This window comes from Solanum verrucosum, unplaced genomic scaffold (assembly GCF_900185275.1).
Source record: "Solanum verrucosum unplaced genomic scaffold, falcon-dt-bn FXZP01000278.1, whole genome shotgun sequence".
In the NCBI taxonomy this organism is placed as follows: domain Eukaryota; kingdom Viridiplantae; phylum Streptophyta; class Magnoliopsida; order Solanales; family Solanaceae; genus Solanum; species Solanum verrucosum.
In genome coordinates, this window is record NW_026020332.1 from 5,584,215 (window position 1) to 5,601,632 (window position 17,418).

The following is a 17,418-nucleotide window of genomic DNA, read 5'->3' on the forward strand; positions in this document are numbered from 1 at the left end:
TTATGCCACACTAGTAATTAATTAAAATATCGACTGACATTTTACCAGGATAAGTATACACTACTTTGGATAAGTATATATTTAATGAAAATTTTGAAAGACACTTAAACGGTGAGGTCGAATTCTTTGACCAAATTCAACTCCCACTTTATGACATTCTAGACAAATTATTTGGAAAAATTCAAATTGAAATGTGTATTTAGATTTAGACATTTAGATTTTAATGCATATTTTAGTATTCAAATACTTATTTAGATTCAGACGTCTTAATTTTATTAAAAATAAATAAGGCCTAAAACAAATTTGGTATGGTGTTGTTTTTAAGATTTGATATTGTTTACCAAATAGCGTAACATTTTGCTCGATTAACTTATTGCACATAAATTTATCTTTCATGAATAATTTATATCAAAGCAAAATTTACCTGATTTCTACTCGAAGAATAATAAAGGTGAATTCCTTTATTAAAAAAAAAATACCCATAAACAGAGAAAGATTTTGACCGACTTGAGAAGTATAATAACACTATATGATTACACAATCTTTCTTTATCAACACTAAAAACAATCACATAAGTGAATTTTTGAATCAAAAAGTAGCATTAATATTGCTATATATTACTCTGTTTGTTTCATTTTATGTGTCATTAATTAATTTGACATGATTGTTTTTTTAAAAAAAATTACGATCTAAAACAATCCTTAAATATTTGTGTGAATTGTGATCATTAAAAATAATTGAATTTTAATACTAAATTGTTTCTAACTATAATAAGGTGACATTACTTTTTTAGATGAACTAAAAACAAAAGGTTATACAAAAAATGAGACGGAATATAAACTAAAAATTCTAAAAGTTCGCTCGAAAAAATAACGGTAGCGTGCCAAATTTATAGAAAAAATTACCTAACTACAAAACTTTTCTTTTCATATTCTCTATACCATTTGAAAATATTACAAAAATTCATGTTTTCCTATTCTCCTCTCCTTTTACTATACATCACTCACAACTCTTCTAACCCAACGATTTTTGTTGTTATTTTCACCCCTAAAATTACTCTCATGTATTAGCAGTTACATCATCACTCTATTTTTGAATTTCAAATCTATATATATTCTCTCTTCAGTTCATCGATTTCAAATTCCTAAAGAGATAGAGTTTTTTCTTCATCAATTTTTTCTTTACAGTTCTTTAATTATCGTTTTTTTAAAAAAAAAATGTTTTTTCATCTACAATTTTCTAATGCATATGGATTCTGCTCCCTCTTTTAATATTGGGCTTACCCAATTTGATTTTGAGGATGAAAATTTTTATGAAAGTAGATCGAAACAACGAAACAATCCATTAATCATGAAGAATTTGAGAGCGGAGAAATCGAAGAAGGATACATGTTTGAGTTCTAAATCTACTGTTGAAAAAACGCTCCAAAAAAGGGGGGGAAAGTTAGATTTGCCATTATACGGCCATCACTATCAAAAATACAGATTTTCAATATATCTTGTTTATTTTTATTCTTAAATTAGTGTTTGTAGTGTTATCACCGATCTGATACATCACTTCTACAATAGCATTTGTTTTATGCAATGAATCATGTTCATATTTAAGGTATTGATACATAACTCTAATGTTGTTGTATCTTCGATTAGTGTTTAGCATGTTCAGTATAAATGTATTTGATACATAATCACTACCCAGTGTATCATTTACATGTATCAAATTATATAATGTATCTTCAATCTTAACACATAAATCATAATATTCTATAACTGGAGCACAGTGTATCAGATCCAACAATATGTATGTTATACATATCAGTGACAATCTTTTACTACTTGATACATATACCAAAGCTTATTCAACTAGAAGGTTATGTATATGTGCACATTACCCAATAAATACACTTGATACATAAACTCTAATGTTTTATAGCGAAAACACCGTGTATCATTAATTGATGTGTAAATGATACATAATATATATCAAATTCAATAGTTTCAAACTTTATTGCATGTAATATACATATCAACTGATCACCATTGTGTTATGTATCACACACAAAAAATGTTATTTGAAACAATTACATGTAAAATGTATTTTTTTTATACAATACAGTATTTTCAAACAAAATAAGATGCATAAATAGCAATGTATCATGCACTAATTTTTTAGGCATGATACGAAATTCAAAATGTATACTAAATGTATGTGATGCATAGCAATTACCACACAGTAATGTATCGATCTCAAACATAATATCTTATGGGCAACAATTACTATTTAATGTATCTAATAGAAATATAACACTTATCAATTTAACAAGATACATAAATAGTAATGTATTGATAAATCTATCCATCTTGAAAACATAATTCAAAAAATGATTACATAGCATTATAAAAATGATGAATGATCCATCAAAGTTATGTATCTCTTCAGCCTTTTGTCTATTGTATTAATGTATAGCGGAAACATTGAAAATCCAGGCTCTTGTTTCTTCACCTCAACGATGTATCGGATCTCCAATTTTTTTCCTCAATTCATTGATCTCTAATTCAGCTACTATGGCTAATTTGAGATTCACCGAACTAATAGTTTGACCAACAACAATTCCATCACTTTTGTATAGTTCATACCTTACCTCACTTTCCCAAATTCTGAAATGTCACAACAACAAGTTCATGTTGTATCATTACAATTTTGTCGACAATTTGATTCGAAAATTGAGAGTTTTTTGGAAGAATGGGAAGAAGGCTTTTGAATTTTGAATTGTGCTAGCCTGTTACAACTTGTTAGGGATTGAATCACATTGTCAATAACATTTTCCTGTGATTTCCTTCTACTATGAATCAGATTTTCAAGTTTTTCCTCATCTCATCGATCTCTTGCAATGGTGGATTTGAGATTCACAAAAGAAATTGTTTGCCCAACAACTATTCATTATGTATCTTATTAAATTTTCGGCAAATTTGAATGGTTCTTCGATGAACATGGAGAACGATGAATAGGGAAAAGAAATTTAAATTTTAAATTTGTTGGTTCTGTTAGGATTTGTATCTGACTGTTTGATAGTAAGAAAAGACGTGTAACCGTAATTTATTGGGTTTTGATTGGATTTTCCGCTTCTTCCTTTGTTTTAGCTTAACAACTTGATACATAATGTATTAGCGTTAATGTATCCAGATTGTGTAAAAATTAAGGAATTCTTGTAATTAGAAAAAAAAGTAGGGATATGATGTAATTTACTACTCACACTATGAAATTTATGTAAGTTATACAGATTTATAACATTGTCATCAACAACTCAACTTAATTTGAATTGAACTCAATTATAGTTGTTATCTAAATATTTAAAACTCTTAAAGTTAAAAATCTTAACTTCATTTTCCACATTCACATTGAACTATTGAGCAATTAACATTCTAAGCAAATTTAACAACCAATTCATCCTACTAGTAGAATGATCTGAACTCTGAAATGGTTATTAAGAAATTGAATATACCAATTTTACTTAGCAATTTGCAACCCTTCAATAAGAAGATTTTTCTAGTATAACACCATATCCTATCATCGAAGTACATATATCTGCTGAACCACATAGAGAACATAAAAGGCCAAGAAAAAGAACTAACTAACAAATTGTCAAAAATTATAGAAAGACTAGTCATTAGGAGCAAGCAGTTTGTTTCCAATTTTTTCAAGAGATTTAAAACGAATGAGTATGTATGTAGGTTCAAATACGAATGAGTATGTACGTAGGTTCAAATACAAACAATAATTACAAGTTCCATACAAATGGGCCAAAAATTAAAAACATCTGTAACCAGCAATAGAACGACAATTTCAGTGTTAATATGGGCCCAGACTGAAGAATTTTGGACTAGATTTGGTGGGGTGCGCCAGGCTTGGGCTGTAGTGCAAAGCCTAGGCGACGCTCAAGAGCCCAGGTAGCAAGCTACCTTGATGGACTCTACCCCTTTATAAATTGAGTTAATATCATGTAGATCGATGATCCACATATCAGATATTAAATTGATAAAAACAGATACTACACTTGATCTTAGCCAAAAGGCCGAGAAAGGTATGATTTTGCATGTAGAAGGGGATTGTTTTTTATAACATTTCTCGTTGTCTACACCTTAGTTCTCTTCGATGTGGGACAAATAGAGTCTTTATATGCATCAGCCTCTGCCTAACATGAAAATGAATTCGAGTATTGCCTAGCTGCTAAATGGGTCAGAATTTGCTGTGGAAATTGAACACTTTGAATGCTTATTTTACTTCATTGTGATAGTACTGTAGATTTACAAAAGATTTATTCATTGTTGTACTACTAAATTTGTAACCTTGTTTTGCAAAAAATACATTTGGTGCACAAACTTTCGTAGTGTTTTTAAATAAGCAAATAAGAAATAAAAAATAAGAGAAAACTTGAATGATTAATCCAATATCACAACACAAAGTAAATAACGGAAGTGATTGATGTAATTCATTAACTTAAAGAATAAACCATTAAAATAGCAAACATTAGAATCAGGGGCGGCTCAAGCACATTAGTGGTCTAAAGTCAAAATCAAACAAAGATTTTAAACTTTAAAACATTGTTAATATAACTTTTATATAATGAATTTCTTCTATTATCTTTTTTCAATTGATAATATAATTAATCTATATTATCTTTCATAAGACATATTACTCCAAATAGCCTCAACCGACGCGTTATTTAACTCCAACCTCCTAGTCTCCTTCGGGGCCCCAAACGTAATTTATATCTCCCTAAATGAGTTCATAACAAAAACATATAACTTAGGAGAATCAAACTTTGACGATTCACCTATCGGTTGAGTTGTTTGCTTGTACATATGTTCATAGTGTCATTCTAAATTATTAATTGAGCTTTGTTAGAGAATAACTAGACACACAAAAAAGTAATATGCTACATTTGGTATAAGCAAAGGATTATTGTTACCCACTTCTAACAAAGAGAGTGTATTTAAACAATAGTCTTCTATATAGTTGGGAGACAATTAATATACGTACACATCAAGTTTTTTGATTTCTATCTTTTTGAAATTATTCAGTATCCTAAATTTACTTATCGAATTTTTTTAGATCTGCATATATATGATTAATTTAAGAAGAAATGCTCCTTCACAAAAAAATCTCCATTTTAAAAATTCGTGAACTCAAAATTTCTAATTAAAAACGACAAAACATCAAAGTGTGCTTAAACTTTAAGATTTTGAAAGTGCTACTCTAAAGTCTAAAACAAGCAAGCATATTCTGCCAAAACATTAATATGGGGCACTTTCTTTGCAAATGTCAAAAAACCAAAACTTAAAAATCAAAGTAATCATATTGTTGATCATTCTTTTACCAACTAAACTATTCTTTTTTATTTGGTAAAAAATAAAGTGCATTTGCAAGTGATATTGCTTTTTCATATTTATATGGTAAAAAATAAACGATGCTTTCCATTTACCATTACACTCATGTCCAATTCTAAAAGGCGCCACTCACCGTCACAGTAAAAATACTAATAAATTATAAATAAATTTGATCCAAGTTAAAAATAAATAAATTAACTAGTCATTTTTCTTCGATTTAATCATTTGATATTTAAAGTTTACTGATTTTGAATTCGTATCAAATAAACGTAGTGAAAAGTTAAACGTTCACTAAGAAAATTCTAATTAATGATAGAGTAATTCCCATCATCACTCCCACTACACAAATTAATAGAACAAGACATGGAGTTGTGTTAAAATTTTCAGTTTGTGGGGGGATTAACCAAATAAGTGGTGTAACAGGAGCTAGCACTGAATCTAAATGTAGTTAGGTAAGATTTATATTCTACTGTTTTGTTTTTGTTTTTTACAAATAGTAAAGGCCAAAGTAATGGATTATTATTATCATTACTTGTTAGTGCACCACCCAATTAGTAATTTTTATTGACAAAAAATAACATAAACATTAGATAAAAAAAATAGCGGTGGGATCTGGTCAAATATCAGAATTTGTTGAGAGGGAACTTTTCTTGATTACTACATGAAAACGCACTAACGTAGTGTAAGGTAAAATTACAAAAATATTCAATAATTTGATTTTATAATAATATATAAATTAATAATTAATAACTTTAATTACTTAGAGTTCAGTTTTTGCCAATTCTTTTCTAGGCAATCAAATGTGATATGACTATGACCTAACAGAAAAATTATAAAATTTTGACCAAAGGTACTGTTGCTTTCGATGAGTTCCTAAGGCGGAAGGATTGAATCAAACACATAGTTTACACGATTATTGAATTTGTTTTATTACTCAGATAATATAATTATATACAAAGACTAACCATATCATATTAATTCACGGTCAACGAATATATACATTACAAAAGATTGTTTCAAATGTTTTAATAAAGATAATTTTATTCTTCACATGCATCTTCCGCTTAAATTCTTTGTATGAGAAAAAGAGAATTTGGCAGAAAAAAAAACAGTGTGTATCTTTTTTTTAATTGAGTTTTAATGTGAATATCGAATGTCAAATAACAAAAAATATAGTATAATATTTGCATCAATATACAGAAATTTAATAAGCGTTGGATAATATTCAATTAAGGTTGAAAAAAAAAGTATTGAAATTAAAGTCGAACTGAAGTATATGGTATAATTGTGCCTAGACGTAAAATTTATCTAGGCTCAAGGTCAGGGTGAAAAACTGAAGATATTGAGTGAAACCATAATCAATTTAAAATATTTATATACACCAGCATTTCAAATACTGATGATTAAATTACTACTTTCTTCTTTCGTTTTTATTCGCTCACTACATTAAAAATAGATATACATTTTACTTTTTAATTTTAAAATCAAGAAATAATTTATCATTATACCTGTTTTACCGTTAATTTTAAGTACTATTCATTTTTTAATATTTAAATAACATATAATTTTTTAAATCATTTTATATTTTTCTTAACGAGTTTACCGAGCCAAACATAAATAATTAGACACAAACAAAACAAATGGTATTTTGCAAATAATGAAATATTATTTATAATCAAATGCATTATAAGGGAAAACGTACAATACAGTTAGTGAATTTTACCCACTAACTTAAAATTCCAAATCAAATTATCAATACTTCCATACTAAAATTTCATTCCCAACACCAAAAACTTCTGCCGTTTTCATTTGTTTATGTTGTTTTTGATTTTTTTTTGGATAATTTTAAATTTTTCTTTTTTCATAGTATAACATATTGAAATCATAAAATCATAAAATATTTTAAAACATATTACCTATCTTTAATTTTAAATTATAAGATTCAAAATATTCGGTTAGCGTTTGACCCCAAATTTCTATATATTCTCGGCATTATTTTGGGTGAAGTTTTACCATGCGTTTGACCATAAATTTTGGGAGAAATATTTGACTATTTCATAAAATATGATTTATACTCATAAGTTCTAAAAATTATTTAAAATACCTTTAAGGTTGTATTGTCATTTATAATGAAATGTTTCGTTAAGAAATAACCTTATAACATAATTGATAACAATCAAGAACAAGAAAATAACAAATATGGACAAAAGCAATATATTAATTACAAACTCAAACTTGTCACTGATTCAAGATGAATTATAAACTCATTAAAAAACAAATTGTTCTTTTTGGCACCGTTATGTATAGATAGCATAGAGGAATAATTATTAGTTATTAATGTACTAGATAAATATTAGTTAGAATTAAGAAACAATGAATGTTTTTTTTTATATAAAATATAAAAAATTGGGATAGTTTTAAATTTTTTAAAAATTTCCAAAAATCAAAATTTGGCTCAAATACTATTTTTTTTTGTAGTATTTAAAAACTTGAGATATTTAACAAATATATTTGTCAAAAAAGGCAAATTATATTGCCAAACATCATTTTGTAAGTTTCCCCAAGTATATTTAAGGCCAAATGGATCCTCAATTAATTTTTTAAACCTTCTTCAAACTCAAAAATCAGTCAAATAAATTAAAATCGATGGAGCAACAAAAATAAGATATTTTAGGTGCTTACTCAGGGAGTCCACTCCATTAACAGGACTAACAATAAGTTAAACTTTACAAATTCTCTAAATCCATAATTCCAAGGTTCCACTTCATCATTCAAAGTCAAATGTCATCTTATATTCTTTTGCTTTTTTCACACACTTATATTTCTCATGTAAACAATTCATCAAACACCTTCTATGCATCCTTACTCCCTAAAGCTCAAAGATGAAACTTTTCAGATTTTTCAATCTTCCCCTTATAGTATTCATCTTGTTGATTCTTGTATTTCAACCCCTTCTTCATTGTACTGCTGTTGCTGGTGCTGTAGCTGAAGATGATATAAAGTGTTTAAAAGGAGTCAAGAACTCCTTGACAGATCCAAAAGGGAACTTGAATTCATGGAATTTTGCTAATTCTACAGTGGGGTTTATATGTAAATTTGTTGGTGCTTCTTGCTGGAATGACCGTGAAAATCGTCTCATAAATCTTGAACTTCGGGATATGAATCTTGGAGGTAATGTTCCAGATTCGTTAAAGTATTGTCGAAGCTTGCAATATCTTGATCTTTCTGGTAATCGGATTTCTGGTTCAATTCCTTCTGATATTTGTACTTGGCTACCTTACTTGGTAACCCTTGATTTGTCGAACAATGAATTTACCGGTTCTATTCCGTCTGATCTTGTTAGTTGTTCCTATTTGAATAAATTGATGCTTAATGATAATAGGCTTTCTGGGAATATACCACCTCAGTTTTCTAGTTTGGGGAGGCTTAAAATATTTTCTGTGGCAAACAATGATCTTTCTGGTAGGATTCCGGAAGCTTTTGATTCGGCTGAGTCGTTTGATTTTGGAGGAAATGATGGGCTTTGTGGTGGTCCGTTGGGGAAATGTGGGAGGCTTAGTAAGAAAAGTTTAGCTATTATTATTGCTGCCGGTGTGTTTGGTGCTGCTGCTTCTCTATTGTTGGGTTTTGGGGCTTGGTATTGGTATTTTACGAAGGCGGGGAAAAGGAGGAAGATGGGGTATGGATTAGGGAGAGTTGACTCGGAAAGGTGGGCGGATAAGTTGAAGGCTCATAGGCTTACTCAGGTTACATTGTTTAAGAAACCGCTTGTGAAGGTTAAGTTGGCGGATTTGTTGGCTGCCACGAACAATTTTAGTACGTCGAGTGTGATAAACTCGACTAGGACGGGGACTACATTTAGAGCTGTTCTACGTGATGGTTCTACGCTTGCTATTAAACGGCTTAAAGCTTGCAAGCTGAGTGAGAAGTTGTTTCGAATGGAGATGAATGGACTAGGACAAGTTAGGCATCCTAATTTGGTACCACTTTTGGGCTTTTGTGTTGTTGAGGAGGAAAAACTTTTGGTTTATAAGCACCTGTCAAATGGTACTTTGTATTCATTATTGAAAGGGAGCGCAAGTGTGTTGGATTGGCCTACTAGGTTTAGGATTGGCTTGGGTGCTGCAAGGGGCCTTGCTTGGCTTCATCATGGTTGTCAACCACCAATATTGCACCAAAACATATGTTCTAACGTTATTTTCCTTGATGAGGATTTTGATGCTAGAATAATGGATTTTGGGTTGGCAAGGCTGGTGACACCTCCAGATGCAAAAGAGACTAGTTTTGTGAATGGGGAGTTGGGTGAATTTGGCTATGTTGCTCCGGAGTACTCAAGCACAATGGTGGCTTCACTGAAAGGGGATGCTTACAGCTTTGGGGTTGTGCTTTTGGAGTTGGCTACTGGGCAAAGACCTCTAGAAATCACTGCTGCTGATGAAGGTTTTAAGGGAAATTTGGTGGACTGGGTAAATCAGCTCTCTGTTTCTGGTCGGATAAAAGATGCAATTGATAAGCATATTTGTAGAAAGGGCCATGATGAAGAGATTGTAAAATTCCTCAAAATTGCTTGCAATTGTTTAATTTCTCGGCCCAAGGAGAGGTGGTCTATGTATCAGGTATATGAAGTACTGAAGAGCATGGCTGAGAAACATGGTTTCTCTGAACATTATGATGAATTTCCCTTACTATTTAACAAACAAGAGACCAGCAGTCCCATTTGATACATGAATGGGAAAGCATTACGAGATGTTTCACATCTGGTGAACACAAATGCATTATGGTACGTTCTTCACTTCTCTTAGGTGCAAGTGGAATCAGGCACGATACATATGGTTCTGTGAAGTACTACCACAGATATTGCTGTATTGTACTGTGAAGTGTCAAATCATTCTGAGGTGTTCTGCTCGAAATTTATGTTACAGATAGCTAATATTATTGGTATCTTAGGTTTATGTTTCTCTTTGCTCATACTTATGCATTAAACAAGGCAGTAAGCAAAAGCTGTGACAGTTTATTTGAAAGCTGTAATACCACTAATTTAGCTGTTTATAACTGACCTGGGCATTGGCCTTTTTAGGGTCGAGATATATTCAGTATGTCCCTTACAGTCATTTATGGTTTGTAAGATCAAATCACATTAGATTTCCCTGATAGATTGGTTCGGTAGAATATCTGCCTCCACACAGATATTAATTCATCTAACCGGAATGCTATCAAGCAGAGTTATTAGTATTTACCCCTTCTGATTAATTTTGGATGATGTTGATCAGTAATTGTAGGTCCTTTTGCAAAATTTGTGTCTGAATGGGAATAATTTTCACTAAAATGGAAGTTGAATGGGCTTTCTAAAAGTTATGTGCCCTCTTGAATTTGATTTGGCAGCTGAAATTTTCATTCACTTGATTCTAATCTGCTTCTTTACAATCTTAGAAACATAATGCACAATTAAAGTTTCCAAGTAGGAAAAAAAATAATTCTTGTTGACAGTTGAAACTCTTTGCAATAGTAGTTATCAAACCTCTTACTTTTTCCCTCAAGCTCAAGCTCGGATGCGTGTTTCCATGTGCTCTCCTGCTTCCCTGAAAAGTCATTTTGTAATATTTCAAAACAATAACTTGTAGTCTAATAGTAAATGAAGGGAAAAGGTCTGTTAGCAAGTTATCTCATATCTGTCCTTGTCTTTAACAAAGCTCCAGCTGGGGGACTATATGGATTCTACGTATTAGAATATCTTGGTAAAGAAGTTCAGTTTTACCTATCCATTTTTTAGTAAGGTTTTAGATTATCTCATGTTATATTTTGTTACAGTAGATGAGTACTTTTGACCCTTTCCGAAAGCAAATAGATATGGTTGGGTAAGCATAGAAGTATGCTTTTCTTACTTATGAATGTTGCAGGGTGGAATGTTAAAGCATTGAAAATACCTGTTGTGTATTGGATCAGGTTCACTAGGTACTCTTCTTTTGCTGACATAATTGAGATTGGTCCTTTGAAGAGAATGCCTTTCTGTTTCTATTATCCTCTCAGCCTCTAAATGTTGATTGATTGTCGTTCCAGTAACTGTTTTGGCTGCAGGCTTTACTAAAATCTCAGCAGAAACAAAACATAGAAAACTAAGTAAAAGAAGAGCCATCAATAAACTGCTGCTGCGGCGAGCACCATCACCACCCATAACTCCAGTATTACTATCTCAAATTCTCCTGTGTTTGATCTTCAATGCACATTTGTGGATCAGAGGAACACACCAACACCAAATTTTCCTTTGGTACTATGTAGACAGAAACTACAAACAGTATAAATGTAATTCTGTTGTTGGGATGCTCTTAAATGGAGGATTTTTATTTGCCATAAGATTAATATATAGCATGAAAAAGTTAAAGGTGGTTATGTCCAAAAGCAACAAAAGGGAAAGGTTATTTGAAGATGTGGGGTAAAAAGTGAAGAGAATTAGGCGTAGGGATAGGCTGACAACAGTTTATAATAAAGTAACATGTCCAATTATTTATTACCTCGTTAGTGCAGGTATAACATAGCCAAGGGGACCTTTTTTTTCTCTGTGTTACCCATCCCGTCAGCAGCTTCCACTTTTTGCTTCCTTGGTGACTCAAAATTCAACTCTAATCCGTATTTCAAATGTGTATTTTTTTTTTTCAAAGAACTAAAAGGACGAACTATCAAGTTTAAATGCTGAAGAAAATTCAGGTTAAACTCATCAAATTTAAATTCCGTATTCGTTTTTGAGAATTGGACATTTATGATTGCTGGCATTGAAAAGGTGATTTGGACGCAAGAAGGAGCCATCAAATTCAAAATCATTGCAACTCCGTCAGAGCAAATCAAAGAGAACTTTATTCTTTATTCCAGAATTAATTTGAATATACTTGACGTCTTGTATTTTCATCCGAAGAATCTGTAAAGAGAATTTCCTGAAAAGAAGTGCCGCAAAATAAATTAAAACCTTCTGACCACGTTATCAAGTCCTTACTCATTAGAATATCTAACCCAAAGAGTTTAACTTATATATACACCGTAGTATAAAAAAAATCGTAGAACAGGCGCATTATTAGCATATGCTTGAGTCTACTAAGCAATATGTTCTAATCGCTGTCAGGGCCAGTAGTGTATGGTCCCTATCGAATATAAAGCTTTAAGAAAAAAGAGATTCTGAAATATAAAAGTGTACATGAGAATATCAAAGATGGAATGATTGCACACAAAGTTTGGCACACTAGTTTAACCCTGCACTTATACCAACCAAATTTTGAAATAAGATGACATCGATCATCCAAAGTTTGAAATAATGTTGAGCTTATCAGACTAAAGACACCCACATTCAATAGCAAAGCATTTTGATCACACTTATCTGCTCCATTAGATAAGAGAAATAATACTGAATCCTCCCAATTATTAGAAGCTCATATACCGACTTACTTTACTCTTCAGTTTAGAGGTATAGGACAAACAAGCTACCTCTGATATAACTCAAGGTACTAATTAACGGGTCCATTTCCATCTTTCTTGACCTATCTTTACAAAAGAAATCATGCTCCTTATCCAGCTTTTTAATTCAAAAATTCGAAAAATACACCAATTTTTCCATATACAACTTCGATTTGATGTTGAAAAGAGAATGCTGGACGAAATTCATGGGGATCAGATCAACACTTTGAAAATAAAATTTCTTCGGCATTCTCCATTAGCATAATAATGTAAGGCATGTCAACCAAGGCAAGGATAAGCAAGGTATGGCATATAAATGTCACCTTAGAAATCCATTAGGTGTAAAATAGGTAAGACTAATATATATCTACATTTACTAGCAAAATCCTGCAGAAAATTCAGTGATGCCTTCTTACGGATGGATGTGCATTATGACTGAGTCAAGTACGGAATACAAATTGGGGAGCTAGGTGATGCAGAATTCCCCCAAGAAGAAATTGACCTGCAGGTTAAAGATCCATCAGATTAATCATAAGATATTCCAGGTGAGACTATTAAATGATATATCAGGACAAAGGAGCGCGCTAAAGCAAAATTACCATGTAACTAAATGGTGAGAACTGGGGCAATCAACTGTCTGACAACATTTTACACCCTCTCTTGACTATAAGATGTGTTGTGCGATCCTCATTAGCTAAATTTAGGATGCCGAAATCTCCACTTCCCTAAGCAAATCCAGCTTTTCCTGCTTTCTCTTTGTCTTCTCTACATATTTCTTCTTCAGTGCCCACTTTGGTCCATATATTGCCAAATGCGTTCGACCAAACCGCCGATCAGATATCTGTATTTTTAGTAACAATAACGAGAGAATTAGTTCTTGTGTAGATGTATGATTGAACCATACATCCAGCTAGCTCTTCAAAACATTTTAGTTTCTGTTGAAGAGAAAACACCACCCAAACACATCTACTAAAGACAGAATGGAGAAAGCAATCAACAATATTTCAAATGATGACATCCAAAAATAAAATGTCCTAGCACATGCACTCGAGCATCAGAAGGGGATAGTGCTGTTCTTAATACTGAGAAAATGAATTGCTCAATACCTTAACAAGGCAACTGCACGAATCCAGCATGTCAGTTCTGAAAGGGTACTCCACCAGCTGAATACACAAAAATATGCTGACAATTACCACAAAAGAAATTTATGGGCAGAAAGGAACACAATGGACTTACAAAGCACAATATACTGAAGCACTTACTATAAATGTATTCTCTCCCACTATTGATGATTTTGAAATTTGATCCATTAATATACAGTAATCAACAACAGCATATGGTGGTGTAACACTAATATAATCAAAGCTCCCATCTTCACCTGAAAAAAATAAATATAAATCCTAGATTGTTATATTTCAGTAAAAGAGCAGCAAACAAGTTTCATGGTTAGATCTTTGTTTTTGGAACACATCATCCCTCAAAGTTGTAACTATCTGTTTAGTTCTTCAAGACTGCCAAACAAAATAGCAAAAGAAATCACGCAAGTGAAGAAAGAGAAGAGAAACTATACGGCTTGCAAATTTTCCAGAAGTACAGGATTGGTGAAGTTAGATATAAAGGATTGACTTGCCACAATCAACAACAATATCTAGGGAACCTCCAGAAAGTCGGTTGAGCTGGTCTGGCGCCAAGCATGTTATAAGTTAGCACCAACCATATCTGTAATAACCCATCCCCAAATCTAAACCTCTCTTATCACTCTCTTCTACCAGGAAATTACCAATACCAACTGCAGGTGATAAATGTTAGATGTCTGGTTAAGTTTCATTTAGATACCTCCATGTGCAACGTTACTGACAAATGACTATTGCAGTATGCAGATCACAACTACCTTTGCCAATTGTTTGACTTAAAAGATCTAAATCTATAAGGCAGTCCATATTTGCAAAACAGCATGCCTTCGAAATATGTTTCATCAATGGGATAAGGAACCTCATTAATGTTAACAGTTAGAGGCAGTCTACTGTCAGCACCATATTAGGCATCAAGAAAGAAAGGCTTACCTCCAACCTGCACCTTGATTGACTTGTGCAATGATAGTGAAAAAGGTATCAGTTTGAGAAAAGAGATACCACAAGTGATATAAAGGTATCAGGATAGCCTATGGTTTTTAAGAATTTTACTTCAGTAAAAATGTTCAAGGCATTTCATTTTCTGTTTCCTTGGCAAACAAAACTTGTTTTTTTATATTTCCAGGGCAAGTAATGAACCTTGTTTTTTATACATCTCGGAGTGAGTAATAACCTTTTATTTTTGTACAGAATTGTAAAAGAAAACATCAGATAAAATATTTAATGAACCTTTTAAGAGAGAGAGATATCTCCTATTGGGCGTTAAATCAGAATTACTGATTCATGATACTATTAACTCCCTAACTTACTTCGCTTGTGGGGCAACATCAGGAAGAGAAACTCTTACCAAGAAAATGTTCTGCACGCTCCAAGAAGCTTTCAACACGGACAGTATGTATGACAGACGCATCAAGGAAACCAGTCCATTCTAAATTAGGCCGGAGAACATCTGAGACAACCCAAGGGTCCATCTCAACAAAATGCACCTAGGAGTTTGCAAACAGAAACATGAAACACAAATGCTATGAGAGCAAAATGACAAAGAAAAACTGAAAAATATAAAGCTCCACATATCAACAGCTAACTTAAAAATTAAAATCATACAGAGACAATAAAAGTATCACTAAGCAATAAGTAAAAAAAATTTAGCATATGTTCCAGAAAGGGCTGTTACAAATTTAATGCTAACCTCAGAACACCCTCGGCTGATGGCTTCTATACCAACTGATCCTGTCCCACTATATAGGTCCAACCAACGGCCAGGCCTCAAAGATGCAGGGCAACCACCGGCTGCCTAGACAGCAGAAAACAATTTTTATTTAACAACATTAAAACAGTGTATCTTGCATTACATGAAAGACGAACTGCTCTTAATGGCTAATAAGAATCTCACTTGCAAAATACCAAATGCAGCAGCTTTTACAACTTCCATCATGGGACGCACATCCATGCTCTTTGGTGAGAGCAATTTCTTCCTCCGAGCCGTCCCCCCAACAACCTGAACAAAAAAGTACTTGTAATAGCAAAGATATCACAACTGCTTGCTTGTCTGACAACAATTGCATCATCACATGACATGTGTACTTGGAAAATGAATTACGAACTTTTGCTTAGTAAGCTATATGACTAGCCTACCTAGTTTGGTAGGTGTAGACATGCAAAATTTTATGGTATCAAGTCCATACAATACTTGGATTAAGTATCAGTTCACAGTGGAATCTTAATATGCTTGAATTATCAACAAATGGATCATAGCAGTGAAAAAAAAGAAGGGAATTCTCCATTAGCAGCCACAGATTCAGTTAACATGTCATTGAAATGCAAACCTGAAGCAATTTATGTGTCTCCCGTGGAGGCTTAGGTTCTTCTACTAGGACCTGTTTTCCGGTTCCGCTCTTGGATTGTTCTCTTCTCTTCTTTGTCTATAACTCCAATGAAAACACCACTGTTAATATCAATTATCAATATAACTCAATTTCTTCAATCTAGTTAAGGTCATCTGTAAGAAACATCTACATTATCAGTCCCCATTTTATTTTATTTTTAAATGAAATAAATATTTTTTTTTTCATAGAGGGTAAAAGAGAGAACGACGTACCTTTGGAGATGGTTCAGATAAGAACTCATCCGGATTTAGCCCGTATTGTTCAAGTAACTGCCTTTTCTGATCAACTGAGAGTTCATTTTTGGATTCTGACAGTATATTTTCTGTTAGATTAACAACAAAAACATTGAATTTCGCAAAGAAGATAGAGGAAGCGAAACAACTTACTGGAAGAGACTGTGATAATGAACGGTCGGCGACGATTGGTTGCTGTGAAGGGATATCCGAGGAGAGAAGGCTTGAAGCTAAGCAAACTGGTCTCCGGGACGATTGAGTGAGACCGAAGAGGTGAGAGAAAAGAAAATGCAGTGTGTGATGATTGAACCGCCATTTGTGTAACCCCAATTGCGCTAAGCAAAATTTGGTTGAAGTGATTTTAAGCTTTATTCGTTTTAAAATTGAGGAGACACTGTTTAGATAGAGTGGAAAACTGGGGAAGTATATGAGCTAAAATTGTTCTCTTTTTATTCTTCTTTTTTTTTTTAATCATGAAAATATTTTTATTTCTATTTTTATTTTTACTCCACGCTGTCCCACTTTTGCTCTCATAAACACTCAAATTCACAATTACTATCTAAGCAAACTTTTTTTTAAAATAATTATCTCATGAACCTGAGTTGCTAGTCAAATTGTAACTTTTTTTTCAAAATAAAAAGCATGTTTTTGGTAGCTGATAAGTGATAAAATATTGGAGTAAACAATTACTCTCACCGTCTCGATTTACTTGTCAAATTTTTCTTAATTTGATTTCTATTTTTACTTGTCATTTTGATAAATCAAGAAAGGACAATTTTTTGGTATTGAGTAAATATATTTGAGATCCTATCAATTAATAGAAATAAAATGATAAACTCAGTGA

The 17,418-nt window shown here is 32.3% G+C and overlaps 3 protein-coding genes and 1 non-coding gene across 4 annotated transcripts; 1 reads left to right on the forward strand and 3 right to left on the reverse strand.

Annotated features, from left to right (window-relative positions):
* Nucleotides 1–3,886: 3,886 nt before the first annotated feature.
* On the reverse strand, nt 3,887–4,082 carry LOC125836771 (U2 spliceosomal RNA). Its single transcript, XR_007443467.1, has one exon. It is a non-coding gene; the product is annotated as a U2 spliceosomal RNA (small nuclear RNA).
* Nucleotides 4,083–8,253: 4,171 nt separating this feature from the next.
* On the forward strand, nt 8,254–10,336 carry LOC125836280 (inactive LRR receptor-like serine/threonine-protein kinase BIR2). The gene has a single exon (XM_049515454.1). The coding sequence runs from the start codon at nt 8,267–8,269 to the stop codon at nt 10,103–10,105; it is 1,839 nt and encodes a 612-aa protein (XP_049371411.1). The 5' UTR covers nt 8,254–8,266; the 3' UTR covers nt 10,106–10,336.
* A 412-nt stretch (nt 10,337–10,748) lies between these two features.
* On the reverse strand, nt 10,749–11,904 carry LOC125836281 (CLAVATA3/ESR (CLE)-related protein 25-like). Its single transcript, XM_049515455.1, has 2 exons — nt 11,309–11,904; nt 10,749–10,963 (listed from the first exon to the last, which is right to left on the reverse strand). Exons 1-2 carry the CDS (start codon nt 11,554–11,556, stop codon nt 10,924–10,926), a joined length of 288 nt encoding a protein of 95 aa, XP_049371412.1. The 5' UTR covers nt 11,557–11,904; the 3' UTR covers nt 10,749–10,923.
* Nucleotides 11,905–13,049: 1,145 nt separating this feature from the next.
* LOC125836591 (uncharacterized) lies at nt 13,050–17,025 on the reverse strand. The gene is made up of 10 exons (XM_049515778.1): nt 16,728–17,025; nt 16,554–16,648; nt 16,282–16,377; nt 15,849–15,953; nt 15,645–15,749; nt 15,303–15,441; nt 14,087–14,202; nt 13,931–13,987; nt 13,424–13,665; nt 13,050–13,326 (listed from the first exon to the last, which is right to left on the reverse strand). Exons 1-9 carry the CDS (start codon nt 16,888–16,890, stop codon nt 13,525–13,527), a joined length of 1,017 nt encoding a protein of 338 aa, XP_049371735.1. The 5' UTR covers nt 16,891–17,025; the 3' UTR covers nt 13,050–13,326; nt 13,424–13,524.
* Between the last annotated feature and the right edge of the window lie 393 nt (nt 17,026–17,418).

Excerpts from the sequence above, each read along its gene's own strand:
- LOC125836280 (XM_049515454.1), top strand. The coding sequence starts at position 8,267 with ATGAAACTTTTCAGATTTTTCAATCTTCCCCTTATAGTATTCATCTTG.
- LOC125836281 (XM_049515455.1), bottom strand. The coding sequence starts at position 11,556 with ATGGGTGGTGATGGTGCTCGCCGCAGCAGCAGTTTATTGATGGCTCTT. Across the intron at positions 10,964-11,308 it reads CCTGATCCAATACACAACAG|GGAAGCAGGAGAGCACATGG; the intron begins GTATTTTCAATG and ends ATGACTTTTCAG.
- LOC125836591 (XM_049515778.1), bottom strand. The coding sequence starts at position 16,890 with ATGGCGGTTCAATCATCACACACTGCATTTTCTTTTCTCTCACCTCTT. Across the intron at positions 15,954-16,281 it reads AGACACATAAATTGCTTCAG|GTTGTTGGGGGGACGGCTCG; the intron begins GTTTGCATTTCA and ends TTTTTTGTTCAG. Across the intron at positions 15,442-15,644 it reads TCAGCCGAGGGTGTTCTGAG|GTGCATTTTGTTGAGATGGA; the intron begins GTTAGCATTAAA and ends GCAAACTCCTAG.